At 49.0% G+C, this 22747-nt stretch overlaps 1 protein-coding gene across 5 annotated transcripts in view; it reads right to left on the reverse strand.

Moving 5' to 3' along the window:
* Window positions 1-22747, reverse strand: part of PLS3 (plastin 3) — a 41363-nt gene continuing 18616 nt past the window's right edge. For 3 of the 5 annotated variants that reach the window (XM_070760007.1, XM_070760009.1, XM_070760010.1), the window contains exons 2-16: window positions 14560-14647; window positions 11911-12074; window positions 10277-10406; window positions 9100-9232; window positions 8900-8981; window positions 6792-6957; window positions 5952-6094; window positions 5386-5481; window positions 4707-4902; window positions 4230-4308; window positions 4000-4114; window positions 3272-3405; window positions 3009-3132; window positions 2325-2449; window positions 1-2039 (exon numbers count right to left, since the gene is read on the reverse strand). In XM_070760007.1, the coding sequence (XP_070616108.1) occupies window positions 1907-2039; window positions 2325-2449; window positions 3009-3132; window positions 3272-3405; window positions 4000-4114; window positions 4230-4308; window positions 4707-4902; window positions 5386-5481; window positions 5952-6094; window positions 6792-6957; window positions 8900-8981; window positions 9100-9232; window positions 10277-10406; window positions 11911-12074; window positions 14560-14626 (1887 nt within the window). In that variant the 5' untranslated portion in view covers window positions 14627-14647 and the 3' untranslated portion in view covers window positions 1-1906. Of the gene's footprint in view, window positions 2040-2324; window positions 2450-3008; window positions 3133-3271; window positions 3406-3999; window positions 4115-4229; window positions 4309-4706; window positions 4903-5385; window positions 5482-5951; window positions 6095-6791; window positions 6958-8899; window positions 8982-9099; window positions 9233-10276; window positions 10407-11910; window positions 12075-14559; window positions 14648-22301; window positions 22515-22747 lie in introns of those variants that run through there. The other 2 variants (XR_011559773.1, XM_070760008.1) reach the window with 2 other exon arrangements.

The following is a 22747-nucleotide window of genomic DNA, read 5'->3' on the forward strand; positions in this document are numbered from 1 at the left end:
TTTATAAACCATTTTTATTTCATCAACTGCTTTGCCACCACAGTCCAATGCTGTGAATATGTAACAAGATGATCTCAGGGGTAGCTTAACAGCTTGCTAAAGCCAGAATATACTTGCTCCTGTGGATAAAAGCCTTTTCTTTGGTGATAACATTTTCCTTTTATTTATAAAAAATAGTTTATTTAATCTCGGCACATTCTGCTCTTCAAGTTACTAGTCCCTGCCTTTTGCAGAATGGGCCCGGTCTCATCTGTGGCCCCCTTCTCACACAGTTTGTAACAAACAGCTCAGGTCAACTTAAATATCTTATGGTGTGTGTGTGTGTTTTTTTAAATGGTTTCCATGCAGTTTCTTTTTTTGGGGGGGGGAACCTTAAAAAAATATGTCCAGGCAAAATACGAAAGAAAACCAAGGCAACACATAAAAATTGCATCTGTTCGGTTTTTCTGGGTCCAATGAAGCTGGGGCAAGGCGGGAACCTTTGCAGATGGTGAGTCGCGTGGAAATATTAAAAAAACTCGCACAAATGTGTCGCGCTTTGGTCGGAAAAGGGAAGCGTTGACATAGTTGTGCTGTAAAGGCAAATGGAAGCAGCACCATGACTTCAGAAGGCGGCAGGAAGACCGAGTTTGGCAGTCGGCCAGGGGGCAGAGCAGCCCAAGGTGGCAAACTCACGCCAAAATCAAAAGCAAACCAAGTTCCTAGTCCTTTGGGAGGTGGGCTGAAAGTGAGAGGGAGCTGCCTCCTAAGACTTTCAGTGGCACGACCAGAGGTGGGCCACTAAGGTGGAAGGGTGAGGTGTGCTCACCCCTCTGAGTGCTAGCAGAGTCCAGTGCAATTCTGCTATGGTACCTGGGCAGGTAGCGAAATCGTGTTTGGAGTCCAGTGCAATTCTGCACCTGGGCTGGTGGCGAAATCCAGTGCAATTCTGCTATGGCACCTGGGCCACGGGCGCCCCTGCGTGTCCGTGCGTGATTTTTCTACCTGCCCAGGTGCTGTGGCAGAATTGCGCTGGACTCCGCTAGCAGTCGGAGCCACAGGGTTGTGAGCCCATGTCACCGTTCCACATTAGCAGCCCCCCTCTGGGCCCGCCTCTTTCTGCGTGACCAGATTGTGAGAGAGGGAGTGTACCACACTAGCTTCCACAGCAAGATAAATTATGTAAAAAAATGGCCTAACTTTGTACGATTCCTATTCATTGGTGTGTGTGGTAAAAGTGTGGCTTAAAAACGTGACTGCGTTTGCACCCAGGACCGAAGAGGAGGTTAAATTAAAAAGGAGAAACAGAGAAGAAAGAAAACAACCACTGAAGCCCATCTCAAACCTTTGGACCACTAGAAACATCTATTATTCTTTCTTTTAAAGGAAACTTTATTTTCTTTCCTTCTTCCTTTCAGGGCAGGAGAGTCAGGCAGGAGCCTTGAGGCCGTGACTGACAACTCTCCGGAAACTGCCCCTCGGGACAAGGAAAGAAACCTTTGGTCGGTGTGCCGGCCACCGGCGTGAGTGCGAATTGTTCCCTTGGGCACTTGAGGAGGTGCAACCTTGAAATCTCTGAGGAAGGGAGGGAGGAAGGAGGAAAAGAAGGAAGGAAGAAAGGAAGGAAGGAAAGAAAGAAGGAAGGAAGATAGGAAGGAAGGAAGGAAGGAAGGACAAAAGGAAGGAAGATGAGAAGGAAGGAAGGAAGGAAAGGGAAGGAAGGAAGGAAGGAAGGAAAGAAAGAAAGGGAAGGAGGGAGGGAGGTGGCTGGCTTGGTCCCTGTTCCCTCTCGGAGGTTTCTCCTGGTCTGGGTTGCCAAGCCCAGCCGAGGGTCCTTGAGGCCAAGACAGTCCACCCTTCTGGAAGCAGAGCAGAGCACTTCGGTCGGGCATCTGCACTGGGGGTGGGGAGGGGGGGTCTTTGCTCTTTAAACGCGCTTCATCCCTCGGCCCATCAGGCAGGCAAACACGGTCATCACCATCTTGGGCTTCACCTCCACCAAGTCGTCCGGGAGGGCATAGACGCGGGCCCCAATCCTCCTGGCCATGGAGACGGCGTACCTGAGGTGGGAAAGAGGGGCACCTTCAGATGGGGCCAGAGACCCCCAGGCACCCCCAGCAGAGGAGGCCCTGAGCCATATTATATTCTATTCTGTTCTAAATTCTACTCTATTCTATATTCTATTTTAAATTCTATTCTTCTATTCTATTCTAAATTCTATTTTAAATTCTATTCTATTCTATTCTACTCTGTTCTGTTCCATATTCTATTCACGGGCAGCCCCCTCCCCTCATTCAGCACGTCCAGAGAAAGGCTGACCAGGGCCCCCAAGCCTGGACTCTCACGTGGCATTGCTGTGCTTGTCTTCCTCGGAGAGGTCGCCGGTCTTCACAAGGTCGTAATTGATGCAGCCCGGTTGAATAGCGTCGATTAAGTCCACCACCGGCAGGCTGCTGCTGATACTTTTGTCCTGGAGAGAAAAATGAGGGTCACGTCAATGGCCGGACGCACCCGATGAAGGCCACCTCTTTTAAATGGTCTTATACTATATATTCCTTCTAGGAGGAAGAATATTTATCTACCTGGATAAGCTTAGGTACACACTTAAATATGTGTTTCCACCATGCTGAAATTGAGATTTTTTAAGGGAGACAATTGTACAAAAACAGGCTTAAAACTATATAGTGCTTTCAAGAGGGTGTCCAGAGGGAAAAGCATTTTAAAATTTCCTGATATTTCCCTGACGTTTCCCTGTCCCTTGCGATCTAGCTAAGCACAGTTGTAGATGACGTGATACCAAACGGCTGAGCCCTGGAGAAACATCGGCAGCTGAGGAAGCAAGTTCTTGCCACAGTTATGCTCATTTCTGCTTGACTCTGCCAGGCAGCGCGATCCATTTTTTTAAAACATGATTTTTCCCTGACTTTAAAATTTTTATTTTAATACAGTTTGGTTCGTTCGCCCCCCCCCCCCCCCCCCCCCGATTTATTCTGTTTCTTTCCCTACAAATTTTGAGCTAAATTACCCACCTTAAAGCTCTGGATAGAAGTAGATTTCCCAGCTTCGCTTAAGGTCGTGTTCACCCAATTTACAATGATGTCATCGTTGACCTTCTGACCATCTCCAAGGTCCTCCAGGACATTCAGGGTATATCTGGGCAAAGGAGACACCACAAAGCTACTCAGCACACAAACACCGGGAGAACCTGCAGGTGTGTTTGAACCCCTGGGCATGCAGGGTTCCCACGGGGAGCAGGAGCCTCCCACGACTGGGGCGGAGGCTGCAAAGGTACCTCCTCATCAGCTGCCAGACCAAGGCCAGGGTGAGGGTCGGGTTCCCATCGTTCAGGTCCTGCCCGCCAATGCCGACCAAGGAAAACTTGGCGGGACTTTTTCCTAGATCGACCGCGTAGTTGCAGTTTTCCAGCTGTTTGGTGAGACAGAAGGAGGTGGGAGGTGTGGGGTGAGGAGAGGGGCAGGGAGGGAGGGAGAGAGAGAATGAACGAGAGAAAGAATGAACAAGGGAGAGAGAATGGAGAGGGAGAATGAGAGAGAGAATGAACAGGAGAATGAGAGAAAATGAACAAGAATGAGAGAATGAACGAGAGAATGAACGAGAGAGAATGAACAAGGGAGAGAAAGAATGGAGAGAGAGAATGAGAGAGAATGAACGAGAGAGAATGAATGAGGGAGAGAGAGAGAGAATGAGAGAAGAGAGAGAGATCACAGTTAAGTCTTGGGTGGGGCCAGGAAGCTGCCTTAGTGGTCTCCTTTCCACACCTCCTTGCCAGAAGGCTTTGGGCATGAAATATCCCAAAGCTGGCCTTTCCTATAAGCCACGCAAGGGCTCTTTGGCCCTGACCAGAGGAGCCCATGGGGGGGATCAGCCCTTGGCCCAACCCTGCGTGGAGCAAAGAAGAGGCATCGGCCACCAGCTATCTTGGAGACCCTCCAGAACCCCCTTAACCACACGGGCACGATATTGAAAACGGCTAGTTCAGCAACCACCAGGTTCCAGCACCTTCTTCATATTTGCCCCAAGTTTTGGGTACGGAGGCCGGTTGACTTTGCACCAGTCAACGTGGACTTTGATCTTCTCATAGAGCAGCAGGATCACCAGGGCATCTTGGAGGTCACTAGAAGGGAAGACAGAAATCTGATGACTGGGAAGCATCGTTCCCCCCAAAAAAGACCTGACGGGTAGGATTCTGACCCTGTCAATCAGGCCCCCCGAAAGAAAGCCTGACGTACACGTAGAGATGATTGACGTGAGGGTTCACACCGAGGGAATTCATCCAGTTGCGGAACGTCCGTTCTTCACGGGTTTCACCTGAGATACAAAGAGGTGCAATTGAAGGACTCGGCCTTTACTTCTCTACACATAGACGACAACACTACAGGCACAAAGTTAAAGCAAATGGCCTAAAAATGCTAAAACAAGACAGCAGCAGAAGTCTTCAGCATGCAAAGACAGCTTCCTTCCTTCCTTCCTTCCTTCCTTCCTTCCTTCCTTCCTTCCTTCCTTGCTTTGTTTTTTCCTCCCTCCCTTCCTTCTTTCTCTCCTTCCTTCCTTTCTTTCCCTTCCTTCCTTCCTTCCTTCTTTCCTTTCCCTTCTTTTCTTCCTTTCCTTCGCTCTCTCTCCCGCCCTCCCTTCCTTCTCCTCCTCCTCCTCTCTCTTTCTCTCTCACTCTTCCTCCCAGTAATGGCACAGAAGAAGAAACGTCTCACCTTCTAGCAATGTCCAGTCAATGTCTTGGTTTTCAGGTTTGGTGAGGGCCGGGTACTTGTTGAACAAGTTGGCCACAAAGGCCAAATTCAGCTTGGGGTTGCCGCTTACAACATCTGCCGGGGTGACAAACTGCCGACAGCCCAGTCTATCTGCTTCCTGGAGCATGCACTCGGCCCGCTTGAGGTCATCTTTCTCCTACAGGGAAGGAAAGGCACAGGTGGTACTTTCTGACGTTGGGTTAGATGGAGCCACTACTTTTCAAGGGCAGGCTCTGAGAAGACCTCAGGGTCCATGGGGGATGTGAAGATGGTGGCCATGATCAGGCTCTAAGGCCGCCATTTTGATTTCTTTTGATGTTTCCCTCCCATTGGGATGTTCTTCACAGAAGGAGTTCCTGCTGAAGTGAACCATCAAAGACTAGCATGGACCTTCATCTACAAGGTCTTTAAATAAAGAATGAAATGCATTTTTGACCATGAAAATCAGACAAAGTGTCCCTGGTGAAGGGTTTCCAAGTGTTGCATAATAGAGTCGAATGCTTGAAACAATGAGAGAACTTGGGAGGAATCCTGTAATAACCACCAGTGCTGCCCACCAACATCATTGGGTGGGAAATACAGAGGATTAGTAGAACGGTGGTCCCAAGGTTCCCAAAAGGCCACCAAGACCCCTACTCACATTGAAGCCTGACATGTTGATGTTGATCTGTGGTTCGCCTTCCTTCTGTCCTTTGGGGGCAATTTGGTTGAGGAGATGGAAGTAGGCTCTGGAGTCCTGGAGGAGGCAGAACCAGACAAAGGGGATTACAGCAGAGACTTTCAACTTTGAGATGGATGGACTTCAATTCCCAGAATTCCACAGCCAGACTGAAGTTGAGAAAGACTGCGCTAGCAGAAGCTAAGAGTTTGGGGGTTTTTTGCAGCCCGGTGTTATGAATCAATCCCATGTGACGTAATATTTTAATCAGAAATAGGAAGGATTTCTGTACCTTGACAGAGTTATGGAAGTCGGAAAGCTTGCAAAATCAAAAAGAGAAAAAGACAGAGGGGGAGGGAGACAGAGAAAGTCCGGACAGCGTAGGAGAGAAGGGAATTAAGAGGGTTAGATGGACAATCGCCTGGACTGAGAGAAGGCTAAGGATGCAGGTGACTGGATCCAGACCAGCTTCCCTGGAGAAGCATCCAACCCCTTCCAAAATGGAAGACTCCCATGGACCTCCTCCACTGAGACCCCCCACCCAATACCTTTATCTCGGAGCTGAAGTTGTTGATCTTGTGCCACCCAGCGCTCTCCAGGTGGTAATTGGCCCATCGCAGGAGAAGCTCTTCTGGCGACAGCTTCATCAGGTCCTCCAAGGTTTCTCCATCACACAGCAAGGCAGCCAAGGCTGAAAAGGGGGGAGAGGGAAGTCTTACAGCAGGCCCCCAATTCATGGCTCGCCCTCCCAAGGAACATAATTCCTTGGTCTCTCCAGTAGATGTCACGCTCATGTGCCCCAAGAGATCCATGGAGGCATCTCTTCATTTCGTCCCCCTCAACTGCAAAAGGGTGGACTGGGCTGAAGCTGAGACCTACGTGGGGCCAACACATGGGATGACTTGGAAAGATTTAGAACCCCCTGAAGAGCACTCTTTTGGATCAGGGATAATGGGCAAAGAGAGCAACATGGCAAGCCTCCCAATAAGCTATTGCAATAGCCTAGACGTGATGGAACGAGGGCTTGGATGAGTCACACATGAGTCATGGTGGGCGTGGCCTTCTCAGCTTCCTGCACCATGATGTGGTGGTGGTGTTTTGCCCTCCTTGGGCTCCGGAGGATTTCCTTGAGCCTCCAGAAGGGCGAAAATGGCCTCCCCAGACTCTGGAAGCCCTCTGGAGGCCAGAAACAGCCCCAAACTTCCTGAATGTCTGCTAGGCCCGTTTTACACCCTACCTGAGCCTCCTCGCATGCATTGAAAATGGGCGGCATGGGGACTCCTGGGAGGGGAGGGGCAGGAGTGAGATTTGGGGGCTTCTCTGAACAGAATCTCAGCTAGAGCCCCTTGCAAGCTCCCCCTTGCACAGCCCAGGTGAGCGTCTCTTACCTTCGTTTTTGCTGAGCTCAATGTCGGCAAACAAGCCGATCTTGATGATCTGCCAGAGAAGGCCAAGGACCAGGTGCGGCTTCCCTTCCCTTAAGTCCTCCGCTCCGATGTTGACCACGTGGCACCCAATGGCCGAAGCAGAATTCAAGGCCAAATTCAGATTTTCCTGCAAAGGGAGAAGTCCTTCAAGAGAGAGCCCTCTGCAGCCTTCAGGCCACCAGGTTCAGGTCAGTTCAGGGCGTGATGCCCACAGGGGCCCTGGATCTCTTCCACACCACAACAACAGCCGATGGGAGGCATTGAACAAAGGCTCCTCCAAACCAAAACATTGCAAATTCCCCGCCTCCCCAACCTTGAACGGAGAGATAACAAGCTGAACACAGGAGAGAAATGTGCAGCTTTCTCACTGTCAGAGCAAGATAAGACTTGTGGCCCAGGAAACTGATCAAAGGGGGGGGGGAGGAGAGAAAAAGACAAGAGATGGACGAGGAAAGAGATCTCCATATTACTACAGCGGCCAGATTAGCATTTGCGCAACAGTGGAAAAATGAAGATACACCTCAAGATGGATTAATAATAGAAAAAATTAGAAATTGTGCAGAAATGACTAAACTAACTCTAGAACGTAGAAAGGATGAAGAATCTGTGTTTTATAAATGCTGGGACCCCTTTTACCGCCGGTTGGAAAAAAGAAAAACCCGACCAATAACTGCTTAAAACTTATTACACACTTGTATGTATATAATATTTAAAGATAATAGTCTGGTGTTTAAATTGCTTCAGTAAAGGATTGAAATATGAATCACTCTATAATATGTAAATAGATATATTGCTCTTGGCTTAAAGTGGGTTATATAAGAAGAAACACCCCCGATTTGGTGGTGGGGCATGTGTGTGTGTCGGGGTGGTGGGCATTTTTCACTATGCACTGTTTTATGTTATGTGTATATTAAACTTGCTAAAAATCAATAAAAATATATTTTAGAAACATAGAAACATAGAAGACTGATGGCAGAAAAAGACCTCATGGTCCATCTAGTCTGCCCTTATACTATTTCCTGTATTTTATCTTACAATGGATCTATGTTTATCCCAGGCATGTTTACATTCAGTGACTGTGGATTTACCAACCACAGTATTGAAGGATTGAAATATGTTATAGACAAAAATTAAACCTATCCTCTTAAAATATTTTTATGCTATGTTACACTCAACTTTACTTCTTATTTATATATAATGTAATTTTTAGTTATAAGGTAACGGGCTATAGAGAATATTTGGAGCACAAATTTCTGATACAGATCAGGTGTTCACCCACCCGATTTTTATTATTTGTTCGCTATTATTGTCTACTGTTCATTGTACAATCCAGGGATGGTTGTCATTTTTCCCCCTCCATATTTTATTTTATTTTATTTGTCCAATATTGTATTGCTATTTGTATTGTTGTTGTGTTTATTGTATATATTCTTGTAAATTAAATTATTTAAAAAAAGAAAAAGAAGGAGGGAGGAAGAGGAGGCAGAAGAAGAGGAGGAATCTGATAGAAACATAGAAACATAGAAGTCTGAAGGTAGAAAAAGACCTCCTGGTCCATCTAGTCTGCCCTTATACTATTTCCTGTATTTTATCTTAGGATGGATCTATGTTTATCCCAGGCATGTTTCAATTCAGTTACTGTGGATTTACCAACCACGTCTGCTGGAAGTTTGTTCCAAGGATCTACTACTCTTTCACTCAAATAATATTTTCTCATGTTGCTTTTGATCTTTCCCCCAACTAACTTCAGTTTGCCAAGGCAAGAGAATAGATAGAAAATCTCCCGATCGTTTCCCCACTTGACCCGATGCCAAACGCCGTCTTGGTCCGTCTTCCACTTTGATGGCCATTAATATTTACTGAGCGACTCTGTCTTCCTCTGTTGGGAGACGCTCTGCTTTCAACGTCCAACAATGAGGCAGCACAAAAGCCTCTTTTAATAATTAAAGGCCAACAAAACCCATTTCCCTCGCTTGGCCGCCCCCCCCCCCCTTGGATCACCCACAAACCCAGCACTATTTAAGCTGTGGGGGGGGGAGAGAAGACCCAGGGAACAATGGAGCCCCCACCTGAATTATGAATGGGGTGAGTTTCTTCTTGTTGATGGCTCGTTCGTCGATGGTGTCAGGAACGGACAGGTTGATCATTTTACTGCAGGGAAAGAAGGGGGAAATGGACACCCAGCCGGGGACCCAGGGCGTTGGGGAGAATGGAGGAGAGGGGGGGCTTCCCCTGCCCACCCCCGCCCCAGTCAGGGCAGGAGACTCACCACAAGACGATCCCGTCCCCAACGGCTTTGAAGAGGTCGTCTGTGTTGGGGTTCATGGGAATGATGTGCCTGCAATCGGGGTCGTTTTCCAAAGCTTTGTTGACCCAGTTCACGAAGGCGTATTTCTCCTCCTCTGAAGGAGAGAGAGAAGGGGGGGGGGCTCCGAGATTAGCACTCCAGCGACACCAGGGGGGGAGAACCCACCCATGGCCCCTGGGGGTGGGGGAGTAGGGTGGGACGGGGTACAAGAGTTTGCCAAGACAAGAGGATAGATACTCGATGCCAGTTCTCCCCCTGAGGTCGGAAGGGTGGGGTCTCCATTTCACCCTTCTTGTCCCCTTGATCAATGGTGCAATAATTACAGAGAGTCCAAAACCTATGGCCAAAATTGAGCCTTGGTGGTGCAGTGGTTAGAGTACAGTACTGCAGGCTACTTCGGCTGATCACCAGCTGCCAGCAGTTTGGCAGATCAAATCTCAGTAGGCTCCAGGTTGACTCAGCCTTCCATCCTTCCAATGTGGGTCAAATGGGGACCCAGATTGTTGGGGGCAAGAGGCTGAGTCTCTGCAAACTGCTTAGAGGGGGCTGGAAAGCACTGTGAAGCGGTATATAAGTCTATGGCTATTTTCCTTCCTTCCTTCCTCCTTCCTTCCTTCCTCCTTCCTTCTTTCCTTCCTCCTTCCTCCTTCCTTCCTTCCTTCAGGTTGACTCAGCCTTCCATCCTTCCGAGGTGGGTCAAATGAAGACCCAGGTTGTTGGGGGCAATTTGCTGATTCTCTGTAAACTGAGAGGGCTGTAAAGCACTGTATATAAGTCTGAATCCTATTGTTATGGCTAATTGGAACCGAAATGTTTTTTGGCCAGAAACCATGATAACTTTGAACCGTAGTTCCACAAATGGTCAGTTGAGGACTTCTTGTATTAGAAAAAAACTGAGACAGAATTTTCCCTGCTTTAAATCACTCAAGAACCAGGACAACAGGCCCAACGGCTATTAGGAGATTGGGTCTGCTGAAGAAGGTAAAGGAGTAAATAAACTGGCTTAACCATTGGGCCACAAAGGACCTTGGCCGTGTGGTCTACAGAAGACGTTTGGGCAGCTGTGAGACCTTCTCGGCCGATGTAGGAAGGGCAAGGAAGGGCCAGGAGGGGGGAGGAGGCTCCCAGGGGGCAGCACCTGAGTAGGAGTGTTGGGTGCCTTCGCTGGAGAGCTCCGACGTGCCCCCGATGGCACAGATGCCTTCCTTCCGGTTGATGGCTTTGCGAAAGGTCTTGGCCACATCGCTGCTTTTCACTTCTTGGAAGATCTGCAAATGTAAATGTGCACAATTATTTCAGGGACTTGTGGAAGCACCTGAAGACAGGGAGTAAGCCCCAAGAATTTGGGGTAAGATGGGGTGAGCCCCAAGAAGGTTTTGGTCTTGCTTCAGAGTTTCCAAAGTCTACCTAGTCAGGATCGACCGTTAGTAGAATCCTGGGATACTAACTCCTGGGGGGCAGGAGAGCCCCATACCAATCCTGAAGACTCATCTGAAAGACCAGGGGTGCCATGATAGTAGTCTTCCAACATTTGAGGGGTCGCCACAAAGGAAGGCGGCGGGTTCAACCTAGTCTCTAAAGGGCCAGATGAGAAGGAATGCACGGACGCTAATCAAGGAGACCATCAACCTAGAGGCAAGGAGAAAATTCCCGACAGTTGGAAAATTAATCCGTGGAAGGACTTGTCTCTAGAAGTTGTAGGGGCCCCATGATTAGAGATTTTAAGGAAAAGTTTGGACAGATATTTGCAATAAGGTCTCCTACCTTGGGGAGGTGGGGCTGGACTAGGAGACCTCAGAGGTCCCTTCCAACTCTATTACTCTTTTATTCTTTTGGGTTTCAGCAGCAGAGAAACCCAAGCCCAGAAGTGGAACCTTTTAGAAGGTCCTAAATTAATCTCTCTTTTTTTAGAGGTGGAGCTCTTGCCTCACAATCACAAGGTTGTGAGTTCAATCCTAGGGAGAGGCAGATGTAGGGTAGAAGCACAGAGGAAGAAACATAGAAGATGGAGGGCAGAAAAAGACCTCCTGGTCCATCTAGTCTGTCCTTCTACTATTTCCTAGTATCTTAGTATCTTTATCTAAGGCATGTTTCAATTCAGTGACTGCGGATTGACCAACCACGTCTGCTGGATGTTTGTTCCAAGCATCTATTACTCTTTCAGTCAAATAATATTTTCTCATGTGGCTTCTGATCTTTCCCCCAACTGACCTCAGATTGTGTCCCCTTGTTCTTACGTTCACTTTCCTATTGAAAACACTTCCCTCCTGAACCTTATTTAGCCCTCTAACATATTTAAATGTTTCGATCATGTCCCCCCTTTCCCTTCTGTCCTCCAGACTCTACAGATTGAGTTCATAAGTCTTTCTTGATAAGTTTGATGCTTAAGACCTTCCACCATTTTTGTAGCCCGTCTTTGGACCCGTTCCCAATCTCTTTTTGTAGGTGAGGTCTCCCGAACTGTCTCCTGCTTCAGCAGAGGGTCAGATTGAATGACCTACGAGGTCCCATCCAACTCATCTGTTAAATCTGTCCACCCACCGTAATGTAATTCTGAGGACCCTCCAATTATTCTCTGCTCTGCTGTTTTCAAACTGGTGTTGGCGCTTTACACATTTTAGCTCTGTCCAGAAAATGGCTGTGATGGGGGGTAGACTAGCAGGGGGAGCAAAGGCGTTGGTCAAGGGCCGAAGGAGGGTCTCCCAGGAACAGCCGCTGCCCAGAGTTTGGGGGGGGGTCAGGGGACTAACACCCGGATGGCTCCAGCCTTACGTAAACGAACTCTTCAAAGCTGATCTTTCCGTCTTTGTTCTTGTCTCCGTCAATCATGAGCTTCTGGATGATCTCTCGGACCTTGTATCCCGGGAGGGGGAGGTTGGCTTCCTTGAAGAGTTCGTGCAGCTCATAATCACAGATGAAACCGTTGCTGTTGAGGTCTTTCGGAGGGAAGACGGAGAAGAGGGGGGGGATCAGAGCAGGAGCAAGGCAGGGGTCTCATCTCAAGCCCCCAGGACTCCTTACTGCAGGGGTCACCAACAATGGCGGATTCCACTTACTGCCACTACTGGTGCACTTCCCACCCAGCTCTGCGACCCCGGTGCGCGCGTGTCCAAGCGAGAGTTTGCTTCTGTGCATGTGCAGAGAGCAAATCTCACGAGGGGTCATGTGCACTGGCAAGATTTAGGCAGGGTTTTTATGCTTCTGTGCATGGACGGAAGCAGAAAACGCCAAAAACCACATAAATCTCATGCGCCTGTGGGTCCTCTCATAACATTTTGCTTCATCGCATGCGCAGAAGAAAAATCTCACTCGGGCACATCCATCCATCTGGTGGTCACCCATTTTCACTACCAAAATTTATTTATTTATTCAATTTATTTATTTATTCAATTTTTGTGCCGCCCTTCTCCTTAGATTCAGGGTGGCTTACATCATGTTAGCAATAGCACTTTTTAACAGAGCCAGCCTATTGCCCCCACAATCCGGGTCCTCATTTTACCCACCTCAGAAGGATGGATGGCTGAGTCAACCTTGAGCCGGTGGGGAGATTTGAACCGCTGACCGACAGATCTACAGTCAGCTACAGTGGCCTGCAGTCCTGCACTCTACCTGCTGCACCACCCTGGCTGTATCCCGTCCAGGTAGGAACCCCAACACTGGTCTCCAAACTTGGTAACTTTTTAAGACTTGTGTACCAACTCCCAGAATTCCTCAGCCAGCTTTGCTTCTGGGACTTGAAGTCCACAAGTCTTGCCAAGGTTGGAGACCCCTGTCCTACTTGCAACACCCAAAGTCATCGGAGGGCATTGGCCACCTCCCGCGCCACTGAAAAACACGGCGTGAAAGGGTCTAACTTTTCCCGTGGGGAATCCAAACTGGGCCCCCAAAACAGAGATCATTCTGGCTTTGCAAAGCAGAAGGGTCTCTCGCACCCTTGGGGAAACCCAGCAGCACATGCTCGGCGGGAGAAGATGCTCCCTGCTTACACCCATTTGCAAACTCGAGCCAGGCGGCTTCTCTCTGTCTCGCAAGGCAGCATCATATGCGCACGAGGGGATTTGAAAGTAAACTCTGGTTTCCATAAAATCCTGGTCATGGGAACACAAGAGGCTGCAAACAGCCACAAGGGTGAGGCTGTTGTCTATCACCCAAAATGACTGCAGGGGTGGGGCAGACTTTGGAACTACACAACTGGGTTGTGAGAGTTCTGCCTGGCGTGACAGCTGAGCAGCCATTAAAGTCAAAATCAAACACACAGGCTGGAGTTTCAGAAACACCAAAATATATTTCCCTAAGAAGTTGGCTGAGATTTACCACAATTAGGGCAAAGGAATGTCTGTTTACTGCCAAAGAATCTAAGTTATCTTCAAGGCCGATAATACATGTCCAACAACACCCCACCCCCAAGGTTTGTAAATAATGTCTCCGTACTGGGCTGAAGCGAGGGTACTAACTCTTTTTTGCAAGAGCTACAGTCTTTCATAGCACAATTGTCCAAAGGCTGGGTTTCTCCAAGGAAGCAGGGATGTTGGTTTAGAGAAAACCCTGGATCTGTTTCTCTTTCTCTGTTAAACCATGAACGATAACTCCTGCAAAGAACCCTCCCACAAGACCTCCCCTTTTATGCACGCTGCAGAATTCCCCATGACTCGCAGCTGTGATCAAGATCTCCTCCTGCATCTGCGCAACTGTTCCTGTCTCCCCCTAATCCTTCTCCCATGTACGTTCAGGATGGGATCATCAATCACCCCCTCCTCATCCGTCCCAGACAAGGCCCTAGCTGGGGCTTCCATAGGCACTGCAGAGGCCTCCACCTCCATCTCTCCAGAACCTTCAACTTCCATCTCTCCTTCCCCCTCACTGTCTGAATCCTCCGAGAGCCACACAGGTCTCTGATGCTCGGATGGACACGGCTCCTCTGGCTCAAAGTCCGTTACCAGAGGAGCTGGCTGTGACCCAACCACAACAGTGAGTAGCTCTGGGGAGGTCCCACAGGTGGGTTCCTCCCAGTTCGGACCGATTCTATGGAACCAGCAGTAACTTGTTGGCCAGTGTTGCTGGAACCAGCAGTGACCCAAGCCTGCCAGGCCCCTGAAACAGCTCTCTTGGCGGCACCATAAGCAGCACCATCTTCTTTTTTGCTTCTGCACATGTGCGCCAAACACACAGCGTGTCAAGGAGCCAAGAAAACCAGAGCCTGTCCCTCCGTCGTAATTTCAAGTGGCTGCTAAGTGACCAGTCATTAAGTCCAGGATTATGTACACTGAAATCGAAGGAGGGAGCGTTGTCTTTATCCAAATCAGAAGTTAAATAAGCAAAGTATTAGAAAATGTTTACGATGGCCAAAAAACCCAAGGTTCTGGGAAACGGGTCCAAGCCAAATGCATCAGGCCCGATTCTGGCCAGAACAGAACTACTTACCAACTTTGGAAAAGGCCTCCCTGAGTTCTTCCAGCTCGTCTTTGGATATCTGTGTGGTGTTGGCCATTTTTGTGCATTAACACAACACCTAAAAAAGGAGCAGGAGGGGGAGAGAGAGAGGGAGGGAAAAATCAATAAATTAGGATCACCAGTCCAAATCCAATAAGATTCATTCAACACAAGGGCCTGGTTAATTTTGCCAGGGTTGTGTTATTAGGTGGCCAAACAGTTGCAGCTTCCTCATCTGAGTCTTCATCAAGGATTCTACATTACACTACAATAATCTCTGAAGACGTAGAGAGAGCAGAGGACTTCAAACTTGTCAACTTTTGAGACTTGTGGACTTCAACTCCCAGAATTCTCCGGCCAGCATAACTGCTGCATAGCTGGGAGTTGAAGTCCACAAGTCTTAAAGTTGCCAAGTTTGGGGGTCCCTGACGGAGAGACCCAGCTGACAAAACCTTCTAGTTTAAAAAAAAAATAAAAAAAGGCATTACCAGACTCCTGATTCTTTGCCACAGTAAATCCTAAAATTCATCGGTGCTTTTTCTGGGATCATGGCATCGGACCAGAATACCTCCGGGACCACCTTCTGCCGCATGAATCCCAGTGACCAGTTCGGTTCCAGAGTTGGCCTTCTCTGGGTCCCGTCAACGAAACAATGTCGCCTGGCGGGACCCATAGGAAGAGCCTTCTCTGTGGCAGCCCCGACCCTCTGGAATCAACTCCCCCCAGAGATTAGGACAGCCCCCACCCTCCTTGCCTTTCGCAAACTCCTTAAAACCCACCTGTGCCGTCAGGGATGAGGAAATTGATTCCCCTGGGCCGTTTCCACTTTATGTATGGTTTGCATGAAATGTATGACTGTTTTTTATATTAAGGGTTTTAAATTGTTTTAATCATTGGATTTGTACTGTTCTGTTGTTGTGAGCCGCTCCGAGTCTTCGGACAGGGACGGCATATAAATCTAATTAATAATAATAATAATAATAATAATAATAATAATAATAATAATAATAATAATCAGTTAACCAGAGGGACACCCTGTTTTTAACCTCCGCAGCTGGGCTAAAAGAGTGGCCACTTGAGCAGCTTCACGCCGGCTGAAAAGATCCCCTCCTCATTCCGTCCTCTTCTCAAACTGGTTTGGGCCTCTGGTTGTCTGTCACCGAGGGACCTCCAGGGCTTAAGCAAATGTACACAAAGCCTGCAATCCTGTTCCCAAGGTCCTAGCAAACACTCGTGTGTTTGGGTGTGTGTGTTTGTGTTTGTGCAGTTTCTTCTCTCTCCCCCCCCCACCTTCCCAGAAAGACAATGTAGATCCTGAGCACACATACATACAACTCAGCTGAAGGGTGGCTGGGGGGCTGGATTGAGAACCGAAACTGACCCCCAAGGGCAGACTGGGGTTTCAGGGTTTAAGCAAGAAAGCCTCTCCTGCTGCCTTGGGAGTATTTAGTAACCATCCAGGATTGAAGCTAGCCACCCCCTCGGCAAGGAACCAACTCCGCCCAGGTCCACCTGGTGAAAAGCTGGAGAAGACTCCAGTAAAAGTAAACCAAGGGAGTGAGAGGAGGGGGGTGTCCGTGGACTTTTCTGGCCAGGGAAAAAGGTGTCCAGCAAAGCAGCCTTTTGACCAGCAAGAACCATCACATGGCCCGCCTGCTACGTTTGCTTGGAAGAAGCCCAGGGGAAAAAACCCCTCCCTGTTTGTGGTGTAGTTCTCTCTCTCTCATACACACACACACACACAAAACACACACTTTTCCCAGCTGCAAACCATCCAGAGCAGGGGTGGATTTCAAATTTGTTTACTACCAATTCTGTGGGTGTAGCTTATATTGTGGGCATGGTTGGAGTGACCCTGACCCTGTAGGAGGCCAACTTGTAAAATATGGTGAAACTCACTTAAACTCTTGTTTAGGACCTAAACTTTTGGGCTCAATTTTGGTCATATGATTTTCTTTTTATTCTCCTTCCTTCCTTCCCATTTCCTTCCCTTCTTCCCTCCTTCCCATTTCCTTCCTTCCTTCCTTCCATTAATCAACTCATCCCCTTCCCCCTTCCCTCCCTTCCTTCCTTCTTTCATTCCATCCATCCCCTCCCTCCCTTCCTCCTTTCCTTTTTTCTTACTTTCCTGTCCTTTCCCATCCATGAACCGACCAATCCGGTTCAGTGATGTCATTGTGACATCACCAGCAGGTCGCTACCAGTTCGGGCAAACTGGCCCTAACCGGGAGGAAGCCACTGCCCTGATCCAGAGCAATGAAAACGTTCACAGCTCAGAGAATCATTGGTTCCCCTCGTCGGCTGGACCTTCTTGTTGGGAGAAAGGAGTGGACATTCCCTCCCTCCCTCCCTTCCTTGGCCAGACAGGCTGGTCCACCTCTGATCCTTTCCGTGGGGCATTTTCCTGTCCTCAGGCCCCTAGGTAAACAAGCAGGGAGGGTGTGTGTGTGTGTGTGTGAGGGGTGTTGAACTATCTCCTACTTTCCTGCCGCGGCCCGAAGGGATGAGCCGTTTCCTTGTTTGCTAAATTCTCCCTCGTCCCTCTTTTATAGCCCAGGCATTGCGCAACCCTCCAGGCGATGTGAAATTGCCCCGTTTTAAAAGGCACCCAGTACCCACCAGCTTGGCCCCGGACTCAATTGAGGGAGAAGGGAGTAGAGTTTGCCACTTTATGAAACTGCAGGCCACCCATCCATCTAGCCTGCGCTTTGCTAATGGGACGGTTACGTCTTTAAGCGGAGGAGGCCTTTGTTCCCTAATTGGTTAAGTGTTGCTTTTACTAGTAGGAGTAAACCCTGAGGTCAGGGAACCGCCCAGGCGGGAGGACAATCTGGAGGAAGTCGCCAGACTCAATGACATCAGCCTGACTCATCCGGACCCACCAAGAGCCACACCAGAACAGCAGAATATCCAGGACGAGGTCAACAAGCAGGGGTCCACCTCCAGCTCCTGAAGGGCTCCGACCTTCCCCAGGGGGCTCTGGGGTTTTCTACTCCAAGGAGTAACATCGCCAAGAGAGGGGCAGTGACGGCTGTTCCTAGCCTCTTAGAAACATAGAAGATTGACGGCAGAAAAAGACCTCCTGGTCCATCTAGTCTGCCCTGATACTATTTCCTGTATTTGATCTAAGGATGGATCTATGTTTATCCCAGGCATGTTTACATTCAGTTCCTGTGGATTTACCAACCACGTCTGCTGGAAGTTTGTTCCAAGCATCTACTCCTCTTTCAGTCAAATTATATTTTCTCACGTGTCTTCTGATCTTTCCCCCAACTCACCTCAGATTGTGGCCCCTTGTTCTTGGGTTCACTTTCCTATTAAAAACACTTCCCTCCTGAACCTTATTTAATCCTTTAATGTGTTTCAATGTTTCAGTCATGTCCCCCCTTTCCCTTCGGTCCTCCAGACTAGACAGATGGAGTTGATGGGGTCTTTCCTGATAGGTTTTATGCTTAAGACCTTCCACCATTCTTGTAGCCCGTCTTTGGACCCGTTCAGTTTGATCAATCTCCAGAACTGGACGCAGTATTCCAAATGTAGAATAATATCCTTTTTTCTACTTTGGGAAGTTTTCCAGCTTGGGGTTTGGAAAACTTTCTGGGGGAACTGTGATCTTTTATTGTAGGTCACCTAGTGGTGTTAACATTTGTGGGCTCCTGAATAAGGTCAGCTTAAAGGGCGTTGGAAGGTCTCTCGGGAAGGAGGCCATTTGGGAGGGTCTGGCCTTCTCTTTCTGCTCCGGATCCCCACGGACAACTGGGGGGGCCACTGTGGGACACAGAATGCTGGACTCGGTGGGCTTTGACCTGATTCAGTGGGGCTCTTCTTATCTTTATGTTCTTACGTTCCATAACTGCAGCACCCAAGCAGAAGCCCCCCCCCCCCTCCAAGTCTTGGCTCCCAGACTGATAAAGATCCAAGCTACAACGGCAAACGTTGCCACCATCAGCGGAGGGAGACGCCTGCCCTCTGGGGCACCACGAGACTGGGAGAAAAAGCCTCCGAGAGGCTCCACCCTGCTGTCATGCGGGAGATATATATACATATATTACACATGTTATATAATAACTCTATTCAGTGGAGCTCCACTGAATAGAGTTTGACTGCTTTGGAATCGTTGCACACAAAGCCTGCCTTTCCCCCACATCTTGCTAAAGAGGCGCATAGCTGATGTAAATAATAATAATAATAATAATAATAATAATAATAATAATAATAATAATAATACTGTAATAGTAATATCTTTTTCTTTTATGTATGCTGAGAGCATCTGCACCAAGACAAATTCTTTGTGTGTCCAATCACACTTGGCCAATAAAATTCTATTCTATTCTATTCTATTCGTAATAATAATAATAATAATAATAATAATAATAATAATAGCTAAGCATAGCTCATAAAATCATCACCTACAACATCCTTCCTGACAATGACTACTTCAGCTTCAACCACATCAATACACGAGTACACAACAGATACACACTCAAAGTGAACTGCTCCAAACGTGACTGTAGAAAATACGAATTCAGCAACAGAGTTGGTAAGGCCTGGAACTCACTACCAGTACCAGAGTCTGTGGTTTCGTCACCAAAACCCCAAAACTTTACCCTTAAACTATCCACTGTTGACCTCACCCGATTCCTAAGAGGTCAGTAAGGGGCGTGCATAAGTGCACTAGCGTGCCTTCCGTCCCCTGTCCTAATCTTTCCCTCTTACTAGTATCATGTACACTGCTCAAAAAAATAAAGGGAACACTTAAACAACACTATATAACTCCAAGTCAATCAAACTTCTGTGAAATCAAACTGTCCAACACTGATTGACAGTCAATTTCACCGGCTGGGGGGGGGGGGACACGAGGCCCCTGTCCGCCAGTGAATGCTCTGGGCTTCTCCTTGGGAATATTGAGAAAAACAGGCAGAGAGAAAAGCCTTGGCTCTTCTTCCTAAGGTCAGCCGCAAGGAGAGAGGGGTGAGCACAGCCCTCTCCCCAATTCTAGGCGGGGAAGGAAACACCTGCTGCTCTTATCACACCAGGAGGGGTGACCTGAGGGGGGGGGGAGTTATATTTGAGAAAGCTCCCAGCACCTTGAAATGAAAGGCAGGTTTGCTGTGTGCCCGGAGGGTCCTTTGCCCCCCACTCTTCTGAGCCGATGAAAACATAGTTTTTCAAAGGCATCCAAGAAAGAAGGTATCCATTCATTTGATGGGAATCTACACACCCCACAGCTCCTCTTCCAAGGTTGGCTATGACATGCATTCATTCATTCATTCATTCATTCATTCATTCATCTTTCTATCTTTCTATCTATCTATCTATCTATTCCTCTCTCCCTCCCCCTCTCTCTCCCTATCTATCATCTATCTATCTATCCATCTATCTACTCTCTATCTATCTATTGCTCTCTCCCCCCTCTATCTGTCTTCTCTGTCTGTCTGTCTGTCTGTCTGTCTATCTATCTATCTATCTATCTATCTATCTATCTATCTATCTATCTATCTATCTATCTATCTATCTATCTATCTATCTATCTATCTATCTATCTATCTATCTAATTTATAGGCCGCCCATCTCCTCATGGACTCAGGGCATCTTACAGCAATAAAAACATACGGTAACACAAAATTTAAAAACACCCCACTGCATAATAGCAAAAGCTGAAGAGCTAAAAAGCTTATCCTAATAAAACTACACGCAACCAACACATATTAATGGCCTGGGTGGAGGACCATCGCTTAAAGCCTCCAGGCCTGCTGACAAAGTTGGGTTTTAAGTGCTTTTCAAAAGCGAGAAGAGTGCGGGCGGTACAAATCTCTGGGGGGAGCTGGTTTCAGAGGACAGGGGCTGCAACAGAGAAGGCCCTGCCCCATGGTCCTGCCAGCTGGCATTGTTTGGCCGACAGGACCCGGAGAAGGCAGACTCTGTGCGACCTAATTGGCCGTTGGGACATGTGAGGCAGAAGACGGTCCCATGAATTTTGGAGGGGTGGGGTTCTCCAGGGACATATTTCATGCACAGTATTTATTTTTGCCTCCTCTGAAGGAGGAAAAAACCCTCCCCACCCCCAGCACATTCGGTTGCTCAGAAGCCAGGCAGACGCAGGAGCCCCCGTCCTGAGATGGTCCAAATATTGCTGATTATAAGAGCACATTCCGAAGGGAGGGAGGGAGGGAGGGAGGGAGGGAGGTGGTGGTGGCGGAGGAAGAGAATTCCCAACATGCTGGCAAGGACATTCCTGGGAAGCATAGGGGACGATCTCCTCCACTCCCACCCCCAACAGCCTTTGCACAAAGCGGCATTTGGAAGCTCCATTGTCTTGTGGTCACTCCCTGCAACCAGCCTGGCCATCCTCTCCCTTTCCTTCCCGTGTCTCCCTCCCAAATCCTGTACCTGCTGGGCACCCCAAGCGCTTTCTCTCTGGAATTTCATCACGACCCAGATGGAACCTAAGAACCTAAGAGGAGCCCTGCTGAATTGGGCCAAAGCCCACTGAGCCCAGCATTCTGTGTCCCACGGTGACCCCCAATTGTCCATGGGGATCTTGAGCACAAAGAGAAGGCAAGAGCCTCCCTTTCTCTGACCCCCAACCAATGGGACCCAAGGGAGCCCTGCCTGCTTCAAGCAACATAGAGGCGGCACATGGACATCCGTTTCAATCACCACCTATGATACACTCGGCATCCATGAATCTGTCTCATCCTGCCTTGAAGCTCTCCAGGCTGACAGCTGTCACAACCTCTTCTGGACGGGAATCCCATCAACCACGGACCCTCTGGGGGAAGAAACATTTCCCTTGATTTGTCCTCACTTTCTCACCTGTGAGCTTTAGGGAGGGGCCCCTCGTCCTAGTATTGTGCAATAGAGAAAATAATTTTTCTCTCTCCACCTTTTCTATCCCGTGCAGGATTTTATGCACTTCGATCAAGTCCCCCCTTCAACGCTTCCGTCTTTCAAGGCTGGAGAGACCGAGGCCTTGCAACCTGGTTTTGTAAGGGAGGGGCTCCATTTTCTTGAAAAATTCCTTGAATTTTTCTCTCTCCACCTTTTCTATCCCGTGCATGGAATCCCTGCCGAAAACAATGCCTGCACTCCTCCGTCACGCCAGCACAGGGTCCACTCAGGCGAGCATGGGGCCTCCGCCACCTCTCCGTCAGGATTCCCAGCCCTCCCTGGGACCTTCCAAAGTTCAGGCCTCTTTGATCTCCTGCCCCCCCCCCCAGATTTCCAACCGAGCAGCCTCCCAGCAGCTGCGGCAGCCTTTCACTAGGAAAGGCCAGATGTTTCCCCTTCCCCGGTGACGCTGACTCGGGCTTCCATCTTAGACCTTCTCCAGATGTGCTCCGGGAGCCTTCCCATCCGCTCCGCCCCAGCGCAAAAGGGGCCTCCTCCCCACGGCTTCCAAGGGTGAAGCAAAAGGGCCGGTGAGCCCCCCAAGATCTCCCCGTGCCCAGCAGAAGGAAGGGAGAGAAGCCAGAGAACGCCCCAAAGGACTCCGCTTTGTGTGTGTGTGTGTGTGTAACTCCGCACCCATTTCCTCCATCCTCCCATCAGGCGGACTGGCAGGAAACCGGAGAGGAAGAGGAAGGGGGAGGAAGGCAGAAGAAAAGTTAAAGGGTGCAGAAGAGAGGAAGGTCGACAAGTCGAACCTCCAACATCCCTTACACAAACACACACCGCCTGCAGTGCGGCAGAGTGGAGCCACATTCGGAGCCCCCCGCCCGGAGCCCCCTTACCTCTCCCGGTGGGACCCCCCCAAGGGAACGGCTCTTCTCGGCCCAGGCCCGCCAGAGGGAGCCGCCTGCTTCTCCTCCCACGCCCCGAACGAGCGAACGTTAAATCTGTACGCCCAGCATTCTTCACAGCCGTAATTCCAGGCAAGCGAGTCCTGCCAGCGAATGGGAAGAGGCGGCCTCCGTCGGCCCTCTCGGGCTGGAACCGCGCATTACACAGCAAAACTTGAACACTTGCACAGGCACACACACACAAACACACACACAAACGCACACGTACCACCCGCCCTCTCCTCCCTTGCCGCAGACAAATCATAGATCCAGCCAGCCTGTTGGGCGCAGGGTCAGCTTTCCCGAAAACCCTGCTGCCTGCCGATACTCACAGCTGCAAGGGGGGGCTGCTTGGAAAACCACAGGCATCTCCCCCCCCTCCAGCCATGTCCTTTGTG

This window comes from Erythrolamprus reginae, chromosome 8 (assembly GCF_031021105.1).
Source record: "Erythrolamprus reginae isolate rEryReg1 chromosome 8, rEryReg1.hap1, whole genome shotgun sequence".
NCBI lineage: Eukaryota > Metazoa > Chordata > Lepidosauria > Squamata > Dipsadidae > Erythrolamprus > Erythrolamprus reginae.